The 23,438-nt window shown below is 35.5% G+C and overlaps 1 protein-coding gene across 4 annotated transcripts; it reads left to right on the plus strand.

The window, feature by feature from the left end:
• Positions 1–10,289: 10,289 nt before the first annotated feature.
• On the plus strand, positions 10,290–21,238 carry Schip1 (Schwannomin interacting protein 1). 4 transcript variants are annotated; one of them, XR_016292913.1, is made up of 13 exons: positions 10,441–10,451; positions 10,696–10,773; positions 11,562–11,836; positions 11,927–12,387; positions 12,536–12,667; positions 12,757–12,945; positions 13,015–13,561; positions 13,958–14,067; positions 15,407–15,518; positions 15,633–16,093; positions 16,783–16,994; positions 17,479–17,845; positions 18,455–18,471. XR_016292913.1 is itself a non-coding variant. In XM_014357284.2 (12 exons), exons 2-12 carry the CDS (start codon positions 10,709–10,711, stop codon positions 17,711–17,713), a joined length of 2,799 nt encoding a protein of 932 aa, XP_014212770.2. In that variant the 5' UTR covers positions 10,290–10,496; positions 10,696–10,708; the 3' UTR covers positions 17,714–21,238. The 4 variants fall into 4 exon arrangements, 3 of the variants coding, with proteins under 3 accessions (XP_014212770.2, XP_014212769.2, XP_089446514.1); XM_014357284.2 differs by having other exon boundaries at positions 10,290–10,496; positions 17,479–21,238; XM_014357283.2 differs by having other exon boundaries at positions 17,479–21,238.
• Positions 21,239–23,438: the final 2,200 nt, after the last annotated feature.

Genomic DNA, 23,438 nt, shown 5'->3' on the forward strand with positions numbered 1-23,438 from the left:
ATGCATGGCCACTACTTTTTTTAAGCTCTGGGCGGTACAGTACGCTAACCTGCAAGGTTATGCAGTGTTTAAAACCGATTTACCAACAATTGAATTCCAAAAAAGTCCCACATAAAAGAAAAAAAATTTTTTTTTATCTTATGATCACAAATTATACTCCTTTTTCGAATATCTGCATTATTTACGAAGATACAGCGAGTTTAAGTTTTAAGTAATTTTTTTTTGAAAATTCTCATTCCAGAGCATAGCCACTACTTTTTTCGGGCTTTAAGTGGTACGATACGCTATCCTGTAAGGTAATGCAGTGTTTGAAACCGATTCACCAACGATAAAAATACCAAAAGTCCGATAATTAATAAACGAATTTTTTTTTATGTATATGATCACGAATTATACTCCTTTTTCAGATATCTGCATTATTTACAAAGATACAGCGACTTTAAGCTTTGAGTAATTTTTTTCTAAAATATTCTCATTTAAATGCATGGCCACTACTTTTTTTAGGCTCTGGGCGGTACAGTACGCTAACCTGCAAGGTATTGCAGTGTTTATAACCGATTTACCAACGATAAAAATTCCAAAAGCCCCATACATAATAAACAAATTTTTTATTTATGTAAATGATCACGAATTATACTTCTTTTTTGAATATTTGCATTATTTACGAAGATACAACGAGTTTATGTTTTAAGTAATTTTTTTTTTCATATTCTCATTCCAGAGCATAGCCACTACTTTTTTTGGGCTTGCGGTAGTACGATACGCTATCCTGTAAGGTAATGCAGTGTTTGAAACCGATTTACCAACAATAAAAATACCAAAAGTCCGATAATTAATAAACAAATTTCTTTTTATGTATATGATCACGAATTATACTCCTTTTTAGGATATCTGCATTATTTACAAAGATACAGCAACTTTGAGCTTTGAGTAATTTTTTTCTAAAAAATTCTCATTTAAATGCATGGCCACTACTTTTTTTAGGCTCTGGGCGGTACAGTACGCTAACCTGCAAGGTATTGCAGTGTTTAAAACCGATTTACCAACAATTGAATTCCAAAAAAGTCCCACATAAAAGAAAAAAAATTTTTTTTTATCTTATGATCACAAATTATACTCCTTTTTCGAATATCTGCATTATTTACGAAGATACAGCGAGTTTATGTTTTAAGTAATTTTTTTTTTCATATTCTCATTCCAGAGCATAGCCACTACTTTTTTTGGGCTTGCGGTAGTACGATACGCTATCCTGTAAGGTAATGCAGTGTTTGAAACCGATTTACCAACAATAAAAATACCAAAAGTCCGATAATTAATAAACAAATTTCTTTTTATGTATATGATCACGAATTATACTCCTTTTTAGGATATCTGCATTATTTACAAAGATACAGCAACTTTGAGCTTTGAGTAATTTTTTTCTAAAAAATTCTCATTTAAATGCATGGCCACTACTTTTTTTAGGCTCTGGGCGGTACAGTACGCTAACCTGCAAGGTATTGCAGTGTTTATAACCGATTTACCAACGATAAAAATTCCAAAAGCCCCATACATAATAAACAAATTTTTTATTTATGTATATGATCACGAATTATACTCCTTTTTAGGATATCTGCATTATTTACAGAGATACAGCGAGTTTAAGTTTTGAGTAAATTTTTTTTTTAATTCTCATTCCAGAGCATAGCCACTACTTTTTGAGGGCTCTAACCAGTACATTACGCTTATCCAAATGGTATTGCAGTGTTAAAGACTGATTTACCAACGATCAAAGTTCCAAAAGTCCCAAAAACAAAAAAAAAAAAAATTTCATGATCACAAATTATACTCCTTTTTTGGATATCTGCATTATTTACGAAGATACAACGAGTTTATGTTTTAAGAAATTTTTTTCTTAAAATTCTCATTCCAGAGCATAGCCACTACTTTTTTCGGGCTTGAAGTGGTTCCGATACGCTATCCTGTAAGGTATTGCAGTCTTTAAAACCAATTTGCCAACGATAAAAAACCCAAAAGTCTAATGATAAAAAATTTCTTTTTTAATGTATATGATCACAAATTATACTCCTTTTTTGGATATCTGCATTATTTACGAACATACAACGAGTTTATGTTTTGAGAAATTTTTTTTTGAAAATTCTCATTCCAGAGCATAGCCACTACTTTTTTCGGGCTTTAAGTAGTACGATACGCTATCCTGTAAGGTCATGCAGTGTTTGAAACCGATTCACCAACAATAAAAATACCAAAAGTCCGATAATCGAAAAAAAAAAGAAATTTTTTTTTATCTTATGATCACAAATTATACTCCTTTTTCGGATATCTGCATTATTTACAAAGATACAGCGACTTTAAGCTTTGAGTAATTTTTTTCTAAAAAATTCTCATTTAAATGTAGGCCACTACTTTTTTTAGGCTCTGGGCGGTACAGTACGCTAACCTGCAAGGTATTGCAGTGTTTATAACCGATTTACTAACGATAAAAATTCCAAAAGCCCGATACATAAAAAACTAATTTTATTTATGTATATGATCACGAATTATACTCCTTTTTCGGATATCTGCATTATTCACGAAGATACGGCGAGTTTAAGTTTTAAATAATTTTTTTATTTTAATTCTTATTCCAAAGCATAGCCACTACTTTTTGAGGGCTCTTACCAGTATAATACGCTCATCTGATTGGTATTGCAGTGTTTAAGACTGATTTACCAACAATTAAAATCCCAAAAGTCCCACAAAAAAAAAAAAATTTTTTTTAATCTTATTATCACAAATTATACTCCTTTTTCGGATATTCGCATTATTTACGAAGATACGGCGAGTTTAAGTTTTAAATAATTTTTTTATTTTAATTCTTATTCCAAAGCATAGCCACTACTTTTTGAGGGCTCTTACCAGTATAATACGCTCATCTGATTGGTATTGCAGTGTTTAAGACTGATTTACCAACAATTAAAATCCCAAAAGTCCCACAAAAAAAAAAAAATTTTTTTTAATCTTATTATCACAAATTATACTCCTTTTTCGGATATTCGCATTATTTACGAAGATACGGCGAGTTTAAGTTTTAAATAATTTTTTTATTTTAATTCTTATTCCAAAGCATAGCCACTACTTTTTGAGGGCTCTTACCAGTATAATACGCTCATCTGATTGGTATTGCAGTGTTTAAGACTGATTTACCAACAATTAAAATCCCAAAAGTCCCACAAAAAAAAAAAAATTTTTTTTTATCTTATGATCACAAATTATACTCCTTTTTCGGATATTCACATTATTTACGAAGATACAGCGAGTTTAAGTTTTAAATAATTTTTTTATTTTAATTCTTATTCCAGAGCATAGCCACTACTTTTTAAAGGGCTCTTACCAGTATAATACGCTCATCCGATTGGTATTGCAGTGTTTAAGACTGATTTACCAACAATTAAAATCCCAAAAGTCCCACAAAAAAAAAAAAAAAAATTTTTTTATCTTATGATCACAAATTATATTCCGTTTTCGGATATCTGCATTATTTACGAAGATACAGCGACTTTAAGCTTTGAGTAATTTTTTTCTAAAAAATTCTTATTTAAATGCATGGCCACTACTTTTTTTAGGCTCTGGGCGGTACAGTACGCTAACCAACAAGGTATTGCAGTGTTTATAACCGATTTACCAACGATAAAAATTCCAAAAGCCCGATACATAAAAAACAAATTTTTTTTTTATGTATATGATCACGAATTATACTCCTTTTTCGGATATCTGCATTATTCACGAAGATACAGCGAGTTTAAGTTTTAAGTAATTTTTTTTTTTTAATTCTTATTCGAGAGCATAGCCACTACTTTTTTCGGGCTTGAAGTGGTACGATACGCTATCCTGTAAGGTTTTGCAGTCTTTGAAACCAATTTGCCAACGAAAAAACTCCCAAAAGTCTAACATGACATAAAAAATTTTTTTTATCATCTTATGATCTTGAATTATACTCCTTTTTAGGATATCTGCATTATTTACAGAGATACAGCGAGTTTAAGTTTTAAGTAAATTTTTTTCTTTAATTCTCATTTCAGAGCATAGCCACTACTTTTTGAGGGCTCTAACCAGTACATTACGCTTATTCGAATGGTATTGCAGTGTTTAAGACTGATTTACCAACAATTAAAATCCCAAAAGTCCCACAAAAAAAAAAAAAAAAATTTTTTTATCTTATGATCACAAATTATACTCCTTTTTCGGATATCTGCATTATTTACGAAGATACAGCGACTTTAAGCTTTGAGTAATTTTTTTCTAAAAAATTCTTATTTAAATGCATGGCCACTACTTTTTTTAGGCTCTGGGCGGTACAGTACGCTAACCTGCAAGGTATCGCAGTGTTTAAAACCGATTTACCAACAATTAAAATCCAAAAAAGTCCCACAAAAAAAGAAAAAATATTTTTTTTTATCTTATGATCTCAAATTATACTCCTTTTTCGAATATCTGCATTATTTACAGAGATACAGCGAGTTTAAGTTTTAAGTAAATTTATTTTTTAATTCTCATTCCAGAGCATAGCCACTACTTTTTGAGGGCTCTAACCAGTACAATACGCTTATCCGAATAGTATTGCAGTGTTTAAGACTGATTTACCAACAATTAAATTCCCAAAAGTCCCACAAAAAAAAAAAAAATGTTTTTTATCTTATGATCTCTAATTATACTCCTTTTTTGGATATCTTCATTATTTACAGAGATACAGCGATTTTAAGTTTTCAGTAATTTTTTTCTAAAAAATTCTCATTCCAGACCATAGCCACTACTTTTTTCGGGCTTTGAGCGGTACAGTACGCTATCCTGTAAGGTAATGCAGTGTTTGAAACCGATTCACCAACGATAAAAATCCCAAAAGTCTGGTGATAAAAAAATTCTTTTTATATATATATGATCACAAATTAAACTCCTTTTCAGGATAATTGCATTAACGGAGATACAGCGAGTTTAAGTTTTAAGTAATTTTTTTTTGAAAATTCTCATTCCAGAGCATAGCCACTACTTTTTTCGGGCTTTAAGTAGTACGATACGCTATCCTGTAAGGTAATGCAGTGTTTGAAACCGATTCACCAACGATAAAAATACCAAAAGTCCGTTAAATAATAAACAAATTTTTTTTTATGTATATGATCACGAATTATACTTTTTTTTTGGATATCTGCATTATTTACATAGATACAGCGATTTTAAGTTTTCAGTAATTTTTTTCTAAAAAATTCTCATTCCAGACCATAGCCACTACTTCTTTCGGGCTTTGAGCGGTACAGTACGCTAACCTGCAAGGTAATGCAGTGTTTGAAACCGATTTACCAACGATAAAAATTCCAAAAGTCTGATGATATATAAGGATTAATTATATAAATATGATCACAAATTATACTTCTTTTTAGGATAATTGCATTATTTACGGAGATACAGTGACTTTAAGTTTTTAGTAATTCTTTTTATCGTCGGACTTCTGGGATTTTTATCGTTGTTAAATTGGTATTAAACACTGCAATACTGTTTGGATTAGCACATCGTACCTTTTAGAGCCTGAAAAAAGTAGTGGCTATGCTTTGGAATGAGAATTAAAAAAAAAAAAATTAGTAAAAACTTAAAATCGTTGTATCTCTGTCAATAATGCAGATATTCTTAAAAGGAGTATAATTCGTGATTATAAGTTTAAAAAAAAAATTTTTTTTCTTATTATAGGACTTTTGGGATTTTTATCGTTGGTAAATTGGTTCTAAACACTGCAATACCCTCCGGATTAGCGTATTGTACCTTTTAAAGCCCGAAAAAAGTAGTGGCTATTCTCTGGAATGCGAATTTTTTAATTTAGAAATTTAAAAAATGTAAAATTGCTGTATCTCTGTTAATGACGCAGATATCGCAAAAAAGAGTATAATTGGTGATCAAGTAAATGGAAAAAAAATATTTTTTATTGTTAGATTTTTGGCATTTTTAACGTTGAGAAATTGGTCTGACACACTGCAAGACCGAGAGAATAAATGTATTTTATCACTCAGGACCTAAAATAGGAGTGGCTGTGCTCTGGAATGAGAATTTTTCAAGAATTAGATTACTTAAAACTTAAAATCGCTGTTTCTCTGTAAACAATGCAGATATCCTAAAAAGGAGTATAATTTGTGATCATAAGAATAAAAAAAAAAATTTTTTTATTGTTGGACGTTCGGCATTTTTATCATTGGTAATTGGGTTTCAATCACTAGAATTCCTTTCGGATTAGCGTATTGTACTACTCAGAGCCCTTAAAAAGTAGTGGCTATGCTCTGGATTGAGAATTTCTTATTTAAGAAATTACAAAAATTTAAAATCGCTGTATCTCTGTGAATAACGCAGATATCTCAAAAAGGAGTTTAATTCGTGATCATATGAATAAAAAAAAAATTTTTTTTATTGTTAGACTTTTGGCATTTTCAACGTTGAGAAATTGGTTCGGAACACTACAATACGTGGGAAATTAGCGTATTATACCACTTAAAGCCAGAAAAAAGCAGTGGCTATGCTCTGGATTGAAATTTTTTATCGAATGAAATTACGACAAACTTAAAATCGCTGTATCTTTTCTAATAACTCAGATATCGTGGAAAGTACAATATTTGGTGACCGTTAGAATAAACTAAATTGTTTTCTTAAATAGGGGGACTTTGGACTTTTTAAACGATGAAGTTTTTGCTTCTAACACTTTATAATGTGTATTTTTGTACTTTAATTAGTTCTACTAAGGATCTAAAATTCGTTTATGATATTAGTTGGTATGGGGCTGAATTGGTGTATTGACAAGGTTTTTGACAAGACACTTGGGACAATATTATTCAGAAACGCAGGATTTAGCTCTTCAAATTTCCAACATAATTTTTTCATTAAAAATTGAACAGTTGTTAATCAGTAGGTACCTAATTTTGAGCTGTTTATATGTATGCCATCTTTACCCATGTATTATATATCGTTGTAACCGACATCTGGAATTATCTGCACAATAAATTGTAATCCATCAAATACATATTTAACGTATGCAATGTATTCGTTCACTTACTGTACAGTCGGTACACCTATTCAAAATGTATGTAATAGTTTGAGGGATGTTGGATAAGTACCAGTTAAGTGTTAGCGAAAATAAGCCGGTTGTAAGATAGCACTATTCCATGTATCACAGTTCTTGACAAAAAGTGAAAAAATAGAATTATCGACGCATGCGCTTTTCGAAATGGCGTCTCTATGTACCCCCACGTATTCTGTGTTTCTTGGGGGTTTCGTCGTCACACTGTCATCTTTTTACGCGACTGCCGCCCCGTCGTCCATGTCGGGATCAGTGCCATTGGAGGCCAGCAGGCGGGGGTTGGCTTGGCAATAAATTTATACTCCTAACCCTGCCATCATTCTACGATAAAATCAAATATCGTCGTGTTTTTTATGCGTTTTTAACTGTTACATGTACTCTGGCCCAAACAGTGCCAAGTGGTAGTGAATTTTCATTTATTGAAAAAAATTGCAGTGGTGGAAAGCTTACCCCTACCTATTGGGTGGGCAACTTACATCTAGGACCGAAAAAGTGTTACACTGTGACTCAACGGGAAAGTGTCGAACGTGAGTAGACGAGCAGTACACTTATTGTCACTCGTTCTCAGTTTCATTTTACGTTTGCTGAATAAAGTACATCATTGCACACACTTTAGAGTCTCTTGATTGTCATGGACGTTCTAATGTCGATGTCGAGCTTTTGAGCTTTTTAATGGAGTGAGACATACTACATACGCATTAATTCGTTTATTGCTTACTTTATTTATCACGGAAGTATTGATTCATTTCTACTCTTCTCTGGGCCTATTTTTTTTGTCAAAAATTTTATCAGCTAAAACCTGATGCTTTTATGCCGTTTGGCAAGATACACTCTCGAATTTTCTCGTTTTTAATTTATCATCATCCCCCTTGGGAAAGATGGCCGCGAATCTGGAAAAACTAATATTCGTATCATAAAGATGTATGTTAAAGCGACAAATTCCTTCAGTGCCTTTACAGCAAAATCATACGGATTACGGATGCGTACATTTTGTGTATGTATTTAAAATGGCCAAAATACGAGAACCCCAAACTGATGCACATAATTTCAACTAACTGCTTTAGTATCGATAATATTTCATGATATTTATTTATTACAATCACCATTATTATTTCCAACCACTACTCAATATAACATGTATAATATATTATACATGTACTATGCACGCACGGGTCAATACGACGCTCTAAATTTACTAAACTATAGAAATTCCTTGGTTATACTGTCCCATTGGTATTTCGTTGTGTTCACCTGCGTATAGCCTTGGCTTCTGTTGCAAAATACACACACTTTTCGCGTGGCATTTCATTCCACTCAGCCAAGCACTGTACAGATAACACGAATATTCGGTAGTGAAATTTGCGAGAAAAAAATCGTCTGGTTTTAGTTTGCTAATCAAATAATTAATTACTACATTAAAAGAAAAAAGTGGGATCTTTGAACACGTAATCCGCGAAATAGATGGTTGAACCAAACTATGCATTTGAATCGCGTCGAAAAGAATTAAAGTTTTTTAAAGTATGTACAATATCCTCGTATGGTGAAAAAAAGTTATTGAGCCCTCGGGGGGTGACTCTTCTAGCTTTCGTTAACTGCACAGGTACAACTCGAGCAAAAATAATTTTTCAGTCGGCAAAATTTGAATTGGTGATCTGAAAGTTTCACCATACCATACGTATGGATCATTCATCTTACGCAAGAGCAACAAACGTGTTGAAACTTCATATGCAAATAGCAGTTTATATTTAAAAGACAGTGGTTGCACCGAGTAAGATCAAGGGTGTATTTGAAAAAAAAAAAAAAAAAAAAAAAGAAAAAAAAGAGAGAGTCATAGAAAAATCTGCGTCGTGGCCGTGATTGTGATTTTCAAAATGCACAAAAAGGATCGGCATCCAGGGGCTTTGTTTTTTATTCGGTTATCTATCTTTTCTCTTCTTTTTTTTTCTCTCTCTCTCTCTTTCATCTCATTGTGCTAGGAGATAATACATATAACTATACGCAAACGCAATGAATGACATGCAGGAAGACAGAGAGGGTTGGCCGATCGATATTAGGTGCCAGTGCCGTCGGTGATGTAAGCTCCTTCTGTGTTGCTCCTCGACTTTTTCGCAGAGGCACTTGTCTCCCTCTCTCTCTACCCTCGTACACATACACACGTATACATGCTTGCATTAATATGAAGTGTAGGTATATAACTTACATGTGCCAATTACAAAGCTGATTGAGGACTTTTGATTATACGTATAAATGTGCAATTAAGTTTGAATTGATGCTCGCTTAGTCAACGTGAAATCAGAAAGTGTGATTAAAAATTCAACTGTTAAGCTGTCAGTTTAAATAGAATTGGTTCGCGATTCAGTTGACATCTGCAACGTATTTTCTTGGGTAACATCATTTCATCGTACCTACAGGTTCATGTACCGCCGAGATATTTTGTTAAGAGGATGAGAGGACTTTTTCAGAAGGATAATACTATTTTTACGAATTTGATTAATATTAATACTTTTATTTACCTTAAACGTGAAATAAAAAAAAAGTTAACATAAAACTGTTTTTTTTTCCATAAATTTAACCATTTGTTTTTACATTTTATGATATTTTAATATTTATCCACTTTCGTGGAGGGTTGTTTTAGAATCCACTATTTTGTTTCTCACTGCCTTATGTAAAGAGTCCTATTTGCAAAAATCTTAAACCACCAGATTCCGGTTTAAAAATAAAAGTTCCTAGGCGAATTCAGGTACTGTACACATATATATTAGATATAGACTTTGAAATAACCAAATTAAGCTTTGCGGGTGTAATATGTTATGGATTTTATACAGACACAAAATGTTGGCTCGAAATTACGATGAAGCAAACTTTGCGAAAAAGACCCAGTCATGGTAAAAAAAAAATAAATAAAAAAATAAAAAATAATCATGATCCCGTAAAAAAAGGTAAAATAAATTGAAAGTGCGATCAAGTTGTCCGCTCAAAGCCAACTGACCGACTCTCTTACAAACGTATATTAATAATACAAATGTAATACTGCACCCATAAAATTCCCTTATGTGAACGTCTATGGATTGTACAGGTATAGCACACCCCGGTGGGGTTTATCGATTCCGGGCTCGAGCAAGCGAGCGCGCACGCGCTCAACAAGTATATATATATATCATCATAGTAGCCGTAGTCTTACAGGAGGGTAGTCTTGGCACGAAAACGCCAAAAACGAAACTTTCGTGGGAATATTTTTGCGTGCGTGCTTAGTTGAAGACAAAAATCTGGGATAAAAAAGACGATATCTTTTTCAACTTTTTCAATACTAGTCCCCCCCGCAACGAGCCTCTAACAACGTCGTGTATACACATCCATCCACGTACGTACGAGAAATAAGCACCACTTGATCTATATTCGCGTAGGAGTACGTATGTAGATTTTTTTCCAATCTCGGTTTAATTTGAAAAGCTCTCGCCGAGGTGACTTGCCTCTCTTGTTACAGTAAATACGTATCGCAATAAACAAACGAAAATTCAAGCTCCTCCTTGGGAGTGGAGGGTCCATGTAAAGTGTACACCTAATACGTAGTGATAATCTTGTACTACGGGCTTTTTTGCTTCCAGACGAGCAAGCGCCATGCGGTTTAACGAGTCCCTTTGCTACTCCATGCCGCCCGTGCACACTGGACTGCAAAACAATAAGTAAGTATGCGTACACAGGTGTATCGCTTCACAATATGATATTATTTGGTGCATGCTTTGTTTTGTATTTTTCAATCCCTCCGGTGTTACTTTTTTTTTCGTGCGCGCGCGCGCCTGCACTGGAAATTCAATAATTGTGTTTCAAAATTAAAGGGGGTGTTTTTTTTTCTCGCCTTTCGATCCTGTAGTTTATCAAATCGAACATTTTCACTACCAATTAGTTCGAGAAAAAAGGGTGATCCCTTGTCACGCACTGCTTGACAAAATTTTCGCAGTGTACACGAAAAACTAATTCAGAAAAAAAAAATTGTTGAGTATTTAATAAAGTATTTAAATTTTTGATTTCAAATATTTGACAATGAATTTAAATACCTAAAGTTTGTTTATTCAGGAAAAAAATGTTCTTTTATAATATAGAAGAAGAAAAAATCTAAAAAGCAATTGTGCCCAAGTTTGCCCTTATGTATCGATTGTCGAATAGTATTTAAAGAATTTACATTTTGATTATATACGATTATCTCTGTGAGTTGATCTTACAATTTATTGATTAAAAAAAAAAAAAAAAAAAAAAAATCCTAAAGTATAGCTAGTTACATCCAGAATATATATTATAAAAGTAAATATCGCGGTTCACAAGTGCAGATATTGATGCCCACGAACGGTAATATCCATTAATGTTATAATACTCAATGCACATCGTATGATAAATTAACTCGGGCATTAAAATTTTTCTTTTTCAATCGTTTCATATACATGCGCGTGCTTACACCCTCTTGTTGTTTGTTCAGTCAACATCTACTGCTGCTGCACAGGAGCTCGTCGGAGATAATAGTAAACGCAACAGAGAAGGACAGCATTTCGCTGGATCAGGAAAACCGGCACGAGTTTCACACCGGACAGGACACAAGTACCTACTCGTCCCTCGCCGTCACTCGTAGTTACAAGTTAAACGAACGCAACAACAACAACAACAACAACAACAACAACAACAACAACAACAATCTCGACAGCAGCACCAACTTGCAGCCAAGCAGCTCGACCGAAAGCCTAGCCGACTACGAAGGTCTTGCTTTTACTATATGCGTACAATATTCGAGATAGTCCTATCATCATTCTATTGCATCTAATACCATCGGTTGGCGTGTAAATGCAGGATACTACGAGGAGGAGCCACAGGGGAACTTATCGGGCTCGGATTGGTCGGTGTACTCCGAGGACGGCAACATGCCGGATGGCTGCGGCCGAGGCATAGTCAACCCGAATTATCTGGGCTTCCAGCACTTGGAGCCTTCCCTGCTCAGCGACACCGACGACACTGTGGACGAAGACGACGAGAACTCAGAATCTAGCTCGGAGGAGCTCGAGGACGAGTTCAACAACAACAACAACAACGACAACAACAACAACAACAACAACAATACCGAGGGAGTCGTGGATGAGACCGCGGTCAACCAGCTCGATAACCAGCTGGACGAGGAGAAGCAGTTGTTTTACGAAAAGCCCAAGTTTAACTTGCAAATGCACGGCGGTCTCACCGATCCGGTCAAAGGGGATTCGCCGTGCCCCGACCCTGGCCGGGATCGGTTGAGCGAAAACGAGTCGCGCGACAACCACGTAAGTATACTTACCACCTGTGTGTTGTGTACGAAGCGTGCCTATACTTGCTTTTGGGTGTGTGAATGGCAAAATGCAAAATGCAAAAAAAAAAGGGCAAAAACATGCGTCAGTATACGTTTATATGATTGTATTTTTACTCTTTTAGGATGATAATTCAACCGTTAACTATACATTAGTTGATTTTTTAAATTTCATGCAAAATCAGCAAAACGTTGAAAAAGACCTTACCGAAGACGAGAGAAGGGCGGTCGACGAGGTTTTTTTCACCAAAGCCCCCGTAAGTTATATATTTCAATGTACATATACATATAGGAGTGATTGTTAACAGTTTTTCGTTACTTGCGCGCGTGTGTCGTCAAATTTCAGAATCTCTGGTCGTACCTCGAGTGCATAAATTACGTGAAGAGTCTGCGACCGACGACAGAAGCCAACGAAATATTGGTCGACGTGAGCGACGTCGAGGTCGTCCAGTTGACGACGAGTGTCAAGGAGAGTCTGCAATACCCCGAAATCGAACAGATTCCCGATTCAACTAGAAGCAGCGAGGCCGAATGGGTAAGGTTTTTTATTTTATTTTTTCAATTACTTCAAGTCCTTGTTTACGAATATGAGTTACTCACACAGATCGACGAGTCGCCAGTGGACAACCAGGTCGATCTGATTCGTGAAGTTCAGCGAAACTCGTTGAATCCCTTCTTGAACAACTCCACCACCGACAACAACAACAGCAACAACAATAAAAAGAGCGACGAGGACGTGGAGGACGACGACGAAAACCTCAAGGCGACGAAACGCAGGAGACCAAAGGACGAGGGGTCCGAGTGCAAGCTCGAGGGGATAGATTTGCTGGCGAGTATCAACCGGAGGGACGGTTCTCCCGGTGGCCGGAATTACCCTCGACGTCATTTGCACGACAACCACCTGCTGTGCTACCCATCGGTCCCCGACGTCATCGCCATGGACGTGCCGGGGGAGCGTTTGCTCCGCGAGCCCGACTCGGAGGAGCACCTGGTGAACTTTTCCCCGAGCCAGCCCGACGTCGCCCACCTGGACGACAAAGCGCGCCACCAGCAACACCGGAGCGTTGCCGCCAGCATGGCCAGCACCCTAGCGCCCACCAATCCCTTCTTCGAAGACATCAAGAACAAGGCAGAGAAGGAGCTCGAGAGCGGCAAGTCATGCGTTGATAAAGGGGTTTTCGTTCGGATCTTTTTTTTTTTTTTTTTTTTTTTTTTTACGAGTGGAGCTCGGGGAACATTCCCGTGGAGCTGCACTGCACTCATCAAGATGCGTTTTCGATTAAAAATAAATGAATTCGTTTAATCACAAAGTACACCTGTGCGAGGGATTTTAAAAATTTTTACTCGTTTTGACTTGATGACTTTTTTGGAGAGTAGTGTCAAATCATTGGGCACAACCAAATGGAAAGCCGCTTAAAAATATGTTATATTTCACACTCCGCGCTACCAAAGTATAATTATAACTACTGAATATCATATGATTAACGAAAAAACAAAAAAAAAAAAAAAGAAAAAAAATTAATTACCCTTGGTCGTTTGGCGTTCAGTTGTTACAGAGAGCTTCGATGTTTACAATATCGAGACGGCGATGCCTACAATCGACATGGATGCCATTGAGACACATTTGAGGGCTGCCGCGCGTGAAGAGGAGCGTCGGGTGAGTCATATGTATATATTATACAAAACAATCTAATAAGTACATACCATGAGCATAAAAATTTGATGAAACGAGGGTAATTGCCTTTTCATTCGCTAAATTAAATTTTTCTTTCAACTCCCTCACGTTTTATCCATACTCGTAGTACAATGTACCGCAAATTTTTCTTGTATAATATCATTCGTATGGATTTTCGTAGTAATTTTTTTTTTTTTTTTTTTTTTTTTTCACCACTTTACGGAATTTTTCGACTTTTGGTTAAAATTTGAAAAATTCGTCTCAACATTATCACGCTCTGCCGAACATCAGATGGGCTCCAACGCTTAAGATCCTATATTGTGCGAAACAGCATGTTTAGGCTCAACAGTGTTATAATTGTTATGTAAACAAAAACAATAACAACAACAGCTACGTGTCCCTACAAATATAGTAATGGTAATTCACGATAGCTGCTATCCATTATAAACAAGTAAATTTAAAGAAATTGAGAAAAAAAACCCGTTGTTGTACAATTTTATTATTTTCGCTACGACTGTACATGTAGGTACATCCGTTTTATATAATTTTGCAATAAATTGCTTCGGTGTTATACTAAGCCTATACAACAACGCTTTCACTCTCCGCCGTCGCTCTCCCCGTGACGTGAGCCGCGCGGTGGTACATAACTATATTTATACATACATATTTATATTGTTACGTTGAAATAAAAAAGAAGTATAGTAGAGGTGCTATTGGTGTTTTATTCCCGACTGTTGTAACCACTATACACATACCACGCACTGGTATGGCTAAGAGAGCACTATAAACATATAGCCGTACACTTTCTCGCTCTCTCTCGTTAAAAAAAAACACACGCACAATAACTCACTAGAGCTCAACCGGTGCCCGTGCAAGTTTCATTGTTTCGACTCTGTGACGTTCCATCGAAAAAAGTACGCGTAGCGCTAAGTAACGGCGGCACAATATTGTCCCATGCTCCAAGTATATACTTACCTAACTGCGCCATCGGAATTGTCGAAAATGCACAGCTTTAATTTGGACAAGCGGCGGCACTACAAGATAGATTCTCGCTTTGTCGGTGACCTGTACACTCTGACCTACGACGACAACGACGACAATGACTTCTCCGAGGAGTCTGTGAGTGAAAGATTACGGCACATCGCGCGTATTATCTATAGTATGCACGAATAAAATTACGCAGTGCTGTTGTTGTTGGTCCCAAAAAGAGCAGCAGAGAAAAGTTGCAGAATTCCACTTTATTTTTACCGTATGATGTTACACAACATTTGTATTCGTTAAAAAAAAAAAAAAACAACCAAAAATGTTTTTTTTCCCGCAGCGAATCAATGACAGGGAAGAGATCCGCCGGCGATTGGCGATGGGCCCGGAAGCGGACGAACTGCGCAACGAAAATCGGAAAAAGCCCAGTCTGCAAGCTCGCCTCCAGAGCGGTGAGAACAACCATACCGATCTATTTGTACTACTTTCAAAAGAAAAATTCAAAAAATGTTTATGAGCACTTTGCGTATAAGAAAATAAAACAACATCGTTTGTATTGTGTTTAGGCATGAATTTACAAATATGCTTCATGAACGAAACGTCATCGGATTCGGAATCGGCGTTTGGCTCCGACGGCCTCGACCTGACCAAGTCGACCCTGTCCCCAACGGCCTCGTCTGGCATCAGCTGTAGCAGCAGCAGAAGCACATCCGCGAACTCCTCGACCTCGTCCTCGATCACGAGTTCGCCGACAAAACTGGCTTCCCAGTTACCACCGCAGTGGCCGGCCAATGCCGCGGCGGCAAGTAGGCCCCAAGTGCTGAATTTGCCGGAGGCAGGTCCAAAGGGTGACGACGAGGGGCCGCTGGACGCGGCAAGTTTTCTCGCGAGGCAGGCTCGTCTGCAAACCGAGGCCAGGGTGGCTCTAGCCCAAGCCAAGGAGATGGCGTACATGCAGATGGAGATCGAGAGGCAGAAGCTCAAGCAGAGCCCCATCACCGAGATGGTGCGGGCCAGCCTACAAAAGGTCAATATTTAAGTTAATCTATCAATCGACTTTCATCCATGGAATCATTGCACCTACATGTATAGATATATACTTTCGTGTCTTTTACCAAAAGTGGAAACAAAACAAGTGTAGCAATGACGGAACGAAATCGGTCAGAGGAGTTCTGGTGTGATACGACTTGATAACATTTACATACGCACGCGTATGGACATTTTTCTTGACCATCCGCTTTGATTATTGATTTAAAAAAAAAAAAATGTTTTTAAAACAAGTATTGGTAAGAATGGTATTTGTTGAAACTGGATTTGTCTTATTTGAATCAAAAATTTGTTATCTTAATTAATATACTCGAAACGGGAATTAAAACTTTTGCTTTCACTCTTGACTTGCCTCTGAATCTCAAGAATCAATTTGATTTCAATTCGGTGAACCGAAAAGCCAAGTTTTCATGAATCGGTTGAAATGAATCACGATTCACTTGATTAGGTACTTAGTATTAACAATTAAAAATAAACATTAAAATATTTAGATAAAAAAAGAATTGCGTACGATTCGAGAACAGCTCTGAACACAAGTATATGGTGGGATCGGCAGTAGCGTGAATCCCTACCGATTAACCCGTGGTGTACATAATATCATTTGGGACAACAACATGCCAAATAATTGCAAATATTAACGACGATGTTGTGTTTTTTTGCTCGTTGCAGATCGGCGTAAAGTTGGGCGACGAGCGTCGTCGCTTGACGCGCACTCTGCTCACCGAGTTGAATATCGCCCAGCTTCAAGTTTTGGCGAACGACCTGCACGCAAGGATAGCTACCCTAAACGATGCCCTGGTCGAAGGTCTCATGCGCCGAGACGACCTTCACATGGAGCAAGACTCCATGCTCGTCGATGTCGAGGATTTGACCCGATACCTGTAAGTCCCCATCATAATCAAGTATAACCCGTGCTTGTTTGAAAACTCGATTTTAACAACAGCACGGCCATCACAAACACAAAAAAAACGAGACGAAATCACACGCGGCACAAGTGCTTTTTATACCTATAGGGACAAACTTGAGCGATTTTGTGAGTTTGTCTCCGAGTCGCGATCATCATATTTCTCAATGTGCAAAATTTCGTTTGGGTTAATTCAGGATGAATGCATACTTGGATTTTTTCAATTGAAGGTTCACCTAAAAAGATACAATCGAGACGAGACCTTTTTTTCATTTGCGAATCCACCTATTGGCTGAAAAAGTTTTCAAAAATTTGTTTTTTTTACACCTCACCCTTTAGCATTGTTATTAAAAAGTGTCGTTCGGTATAAAAAAATAGCTCTGTGATTGCAATAATGATACAAAAATGTGAAACCGCAAGACGATGAGTGATGAGTGTCGTTTGCTCTGTCTGTCACACAGAGGTGCCAAGCAGGAGTCCTTCCTCAAGTGCCAGAATCCTCAGGAGCCTAGTGCCGATCAGCAGCAACAAAAACAGCAGCAACAACCGAACACACAGACGTCGAGCAGCAAAAGCCGAACCCTGGCACTGCTGAGCAAAGCTTACGCCTCGTCGCCACGGCTGGCTGTCAACTACGAGATGGGCAGCGTCGCCCGGGCCGCCCTCACCTTCCTGTCTCACGCAACAAAAATTTAAAACCCAAACGATCCTACTCCCTCCCCTTTTTCGAGGTGACGCTGATGAACCCACGTTTTTTTAGCGCCCTACTCGTACAATGTACCTACCTCGTGCATACAGAGATTTATATGATACAGTGTTTTCTCGTGGGTATGTTGAGTTGTTTTTTTTTCCCCCCTTTCTTTTCGGATTACCTTGAAAAGGGCAACGAGAGAGTCTACAATAACGTCGGTTTTTCGTACAATCGTTAGTTGTGTTGTAGGTACACGTTTGTAAATGTGTTGGGAAAAATCCATTTTACTCTCTTACTACCGTTTTTTCGGATATTATGACGTTAATACAAATCATGTATCATATAAATACTTACAAACATTTTCAAAACTATTGCATTTCAAGTCAACTTGAACTTTGTTTAAGTAAGTACAATGTATACTGTACTCGAGTATATATAAATATATTGGGATTTGAAGTGTGCGGAGTGACTCTATTATAGCTTCCAATTTTTACCGCAATCTAGAATATTGTTGTACACTTACATACTTTGTGGATGAAGATACGGGTGGCGCCGATCTATTCTTTCCCGTAGCTTCGAAATTCGTCAACTCACAGCGTAAAGATGACTTCAAATCCTAAAACTACTCGGCAATTTTTACGAGTTTATTTTACACAATCTGTTATTGTTGACTGTTATACGAGGCCAATATTATTATTATCATTACCATTGTTATGATTATTATGATTATATATATATACTTATAGCACAAGGAGCGGGCCGATCCTTTTCCAGCTCCATCGCTTTGGGTGAACTTTTTTCGTTCTCAAACGAGCCGAGTGTTTACTTGTAAATTATCAATTACATTGTTACTCCAAACTGTCGATTGAGACGCATCATTATTAATATAGTATTATAATAGCGAGCTTGTAGTGCGACAAACAAGTATGTATGTTCTAGCAATATTTTTTAATCCTCGTTTTTTCCCCACGATGCACCTATTCGTTAAAAAACTGCAATTTGTCCAGAGCATTATACAATGAGCAATTGTACATCCATATAATCGTTCGTTTAATTAAAACGAGATTCGTAAGGTTATTTATTTGCATTTGAAACTTTTCCTCGATAAAGTAACTATTCAAGTAATTACGAAAATCATTAAGTTACGCGTGGAAATAGATTGAAACGATGCTTTTTCATTATGACGAGTAGTGTACATAAGGCATTGATTTTTTACCAGCAGTTTAATTCTGTCAACTATGATATTATAATTTTGACACATATTTGTGGCTGATGGATGTTAAGATATTATTATACATTTTCGTAGCTAATTCCAATCATCGTGATCTTTAATATTGATTATTCATTTTGATACTCATCAATAAGAATACTGGAAAGTGGCAATATGGAGTAAATTTATTAAAAAAAAAAAGACTATCATTCGGTATACATGTATATACCTGTAGGTAAAAAAATTTATTATTCGATTTTCACGTTCTCTTGAGTGCAGTAACAATCAATTATTTACAGGCAAATATCTGTAATTAACGCGTTGAAATTTAAAAAAATATGATACAACAATAATAAATGTGAAATTTTTTTGAAAAAACCGTTGTTGCGTGTGTAAAAAAAAAAAAAAAAAAAAAAAACTTGTTACTTTGGACGTTAAGTACATGCGTATTTGTACCACCTACTGATGAAAAAAAGTCGAAAAAATTGATGGTTTTAAAAGTCTCATCAATAAAATAAAACTGAAAGACACAAGGCTCAAACTGAAATTCATGACGCATAAGTCGTTAAAAGCCAATGGATTATCAACTACAATAAATGCATGAGATAATTATGCATCGCAAAATGTCACCTGGACTACCGTTGGAACTTTTTAAAAGTCGAGGAAACATCTTTGCAAAGCACGTAAATTAATGTTTTCCAACTTTGTATGTTCGCACATTTAAAAGGTCACGTAACGGTTTATATTTCTTAAAAATTTTTTTTTTTTTTTTTAACTGATGCCTTTTCTTCTCGTCCTTTACCGATTGAATACTAGTAACCAAAGAAAAAATCAAAAGATTGAGATGAACTAAAGCACAAGTCCCTGACCGTACAATAGGTCTAAAAACTGAGTGTAAGGGCTCCAAGCTCATACACTTATGATCAAATGATGGATTAAAAATATTAAAAAATCCTCGATCGATCGAAGAGGTCAATCGTAAGCGTACGTGTAAGAAAAATCTTCAACCTTTTGAAAACAAGAGCTGGCTTTTTGCAGTCTTGTAAATCTTCATGGCTGCAGTCAATTACCCACTGACAAAATTTTTTCGGCAAAATGAAAATGGTCCGTGGCTTACTCGGACGCTATTTTTTAGCCTCGAAATAAACAGTATACTTTACAAATATGTCGATATACACATGTATTTCTAGCTCCACCGGCAAGTACGCTTACTTGACACAATCGGTGTAACTTATTTTTGTTGATTGTGAATTTATCATCTTTCCTCATTGCGTGTACACAAAATACTTGGGAAAATCAATAAATTCACAACGCAAAATTCACCGATCGAGGTTCATCAAATTTATTATTATTTGCTCAAACAGGACCGTAGCTAGGATTTGAAGGGACGTGGGGAGGATCAGTTTAATAATTTATGACAAGTTGAAGTAATAAATAAACAGATACATCAAATGTCGATAAAAACATTGATGGACAAACGGCAAAGTAAGTTTTTGAGTATCGAAATAATTTATTCAAAGAAGACCCTGTACGTGGCATCCGTGGCTACGAGATTGTATAAGGACTGCCTAAGGTGTTTTGAGGGCTTAGTTTATTATAAAAACTAAAGAGCAGAGCAAAGCTCTGAAGCACGTTGCATAATTTATTTGAATGAAATATTAACTCCCCCCTGCCTTTGGCTGCGGTCCTGTCTTCAAACCCAAGACACAATGATGAGATAAAGCATCGCTTTCTTGATACAGAAATAATAGAAATGAACTCACCTAAAGTCCATATCACATCATCATGATAATCGTGGTAAAAGGAAACAAGGTGGATCGTGTATTATCAGGATCTCGTTCTCATCATCCCAAGAAGGTTTCATATTACTACGTTTGGCCCTCGCGTAAGAATGCACCTCGTTTCCTTTCACCGTGATAATAATTTTATCATAAATTAGATAGTGATGTAAGAAAAAAAAGGATAAGGTTTTGTCTTTGTTATTACAGTGTGTGGAGTGAATTTTAATGAATTAAAATACCAAACAATTGTTTTCGACGCCGAGTTGCGTACCGAGCATTTGTAGACCCGTCAGAAAAAAAAATGAATACAGCAGCAATGCAAATTATGAGAGGTGGAGAATAATATTAAACAATTAAGGTATTATCTAAAAAATAGTTTAATCGTTATTAATATACAGGCTGTAAATAACTACTAAACAATAATAATAATAAAATACGCTGTAACAAATATCTCGTACTTAGTTCATCATTTCTCTCTCACATTTTCTTTCCCTCTGCAGCAAATATGATATTTGTTTTTTTTTTTTTTTTTAATTTCTATTGATGCCGCATTATCGCTGCAGACCATTTCACACAAACGTACGACAAAAACACGTATAAAAGGAACACACTTTGCTCATCATCATCATGATCATCATCATCATCGCCCTCATTATCAAGAGGTTTCATAAAAATGTTTACGTACATCCAGAAAAAACTCTCGTAAACCGCGCGCGAGAGATCAAAAAAGGCACAGGTAAATAGTTTATATCCTTTCATAACTTACATAGAGGCAATCGATTAATCGAAGTACCCTTTTCAATTTTCTGTCACAATATGTGTTAGAAATTTTTGTTACATGTTATATATTTTAACGAATAATAATAGGGAGCTAAGCACCAATTAACGGATGCGCGGGCGCCTCTTGCTTGGTCAAAAAAATAATACGCATTTCATAAAAAGTAAAAAAAAGTATTAATGAGAAAAATTTAGGACACGAGATGTGGAGCTGCGCTTCAACTAACTAATTATTACTTAAATACAAATGTATCATGGAAACTTGTGCGTATCGTGAAAATATTTATACGTACAGCAAGAGTCATTTGTCTATATAGAAAATTAAATGCGGCTTATTATTATTTCTAATTTGTCTAATATTAGTATTCCTTAGGGTTCAGTCTATTGCTTTTGATTTTTAACGCTTAGGCACATTTTGTTTATCAAAAAGTAGAACTGCAAGTTATGATAACAGACATTTAAAATGTTGCAAGTTGCGCATTCATTTTAAGCTACTATGTAATTTAAAGTTAATTTGTTGATAAAAAAAAAAAATTTTTAATTGATAAAAAAAGTTTTCAATTTTTAAATATATATTTATCAATGAAAACGATATTTCGTAATGTTTGATCTCTATTGCTCTCTTTTAATATTTACGTATTATTTGGTTAGATTTAAAATTACTCTTTGTTCAATGATATTTGTATAAGTTATTTTTTTCATAAAGATCTTAAAACCGCTAAAGAGTAAATTTTTTAATCGAATAAAATTTCAAACACCGAGTATACATTTAATAACAAAATCAAGGAAAAACTTGTTTAAACTTTCGGGTCTTAGAATAAGCATAACATTACAAACTAAACATGATGAAATTGAATTTTTCTTCAAAAATGCACAATTTTGTTTTTCGTTACATTATATTGCGTTGCACAAAAGGGAGCAGAGAATAAAACATTAGTAAAAGATCATCTCAGATTACTTTTGTATCAATAACATTGCAACAAGGCCAACAAGCACATTGTTTTAACGCATCGTAACTGCTTAGCAGTTAATTGGCAAGGAAAAAATTGTAAAAAATAATACTTACAAATTAGCCAGATTTTTTTTCATCCTCTACATTGGGAAACTAAAAGGTACAATTTGCTTCGAGCAAACAGACAAACTAACACAGGTCAATTATACTTTAGAAAAAAGATACATAAACGAGAGAATTATCCTTTTGTTTCACTTTACTACATTTTGATTGAAGCGTATCTCAACCGGTTCGATGATTCATTTTCTCGTGATTTTCATTTTCTCGAACTCCTACAAAAGTTTTGCGTCATTTTTTGAGAGGAAGACCATTGATGATTAATATATTTCGAAAATGTATGTTTTTAAACCTTTCACAAAAAAAAGTCGTTGGTCGAAATTTATTACTATGCAATATCGTCGCATTTTAAACAGTAAGATTTGCAACAACAACGGTCGGGCTTTGAGTTTATCAAAAACGTTTGTTGCCTCGGACTATTTATTAATAAAGGCTGGGCAAATTTTTGCAATGGTATAATATAAATAAATAAATATTTATATATTTGTAATAAACTTGCGAACGATAACCTTTTAATTTAGCTGCTTATGCTTTGTATGTACAAAATTGATTTTTTCTCGCATGACAGTTGCAAATTATCTTATCGTTTTCACTTTTTTACTATCGTAAAATTAATATTAATTGTATCATGATTACTTTTTCAAATTCGATCGTTCGATTTCAATTTGTTTTCTTGAATATCGAGCAATTTTTTACTTTGGCGAGTAGGCTTTCAAGTCACAAAGTAGATGCCAAATGGTCATCATGGTTATTGATCGACAATTTTTGTAGATGATAAAAATTTCTTAAAACTCAAGAAAATAATATTACACTCGCGTCACTTGTATCCAGTTATCAATCAGAAATAGTATTTTTACTTCTGTGTAATATTCTTTGTTCAAATTAAAAAAAAA

Source organism: Copidosoma floridanum, unplaced genomic scaffold (assembly GCF_036245765.1).
Source record: "Copidosoma floridanum isolate Cflo_tuat_1 unplaced genomic scaffold, Cflo_Japanese_pri ptg000012l, whole genome shotgun sequence".
Taxonomy (NCBI): Eukaryota; Metazoa; Arthropoda; class Insecta; order Hymenoptera; family Encyrtidae; genus Copidosoma; species Copidosoma floridanum.

Coding starts and splice junctions, on each gene's coding strand:
- Schip1 (XM_014357284.2), top strand. CDS start 10,709: ATGCGGTTTAACGAGTCCCTTTGCTACTCCATGCCGCCCGTGCACACT. Junction 12,946..13,014: donor GAAGCAGCGAGGCCGAATGG/GTAAGGTTTTTT, acceptor TTACTCACACAG/ATCGACGAGTCGCCAGTGGA. Junction 15,519..15,632: donor GCAAGCTCGCCTCCAGAGCG/GTGAGAACAACC, acceptor TATTGTGTTTAG/GCATGAATTTACAAATATGC.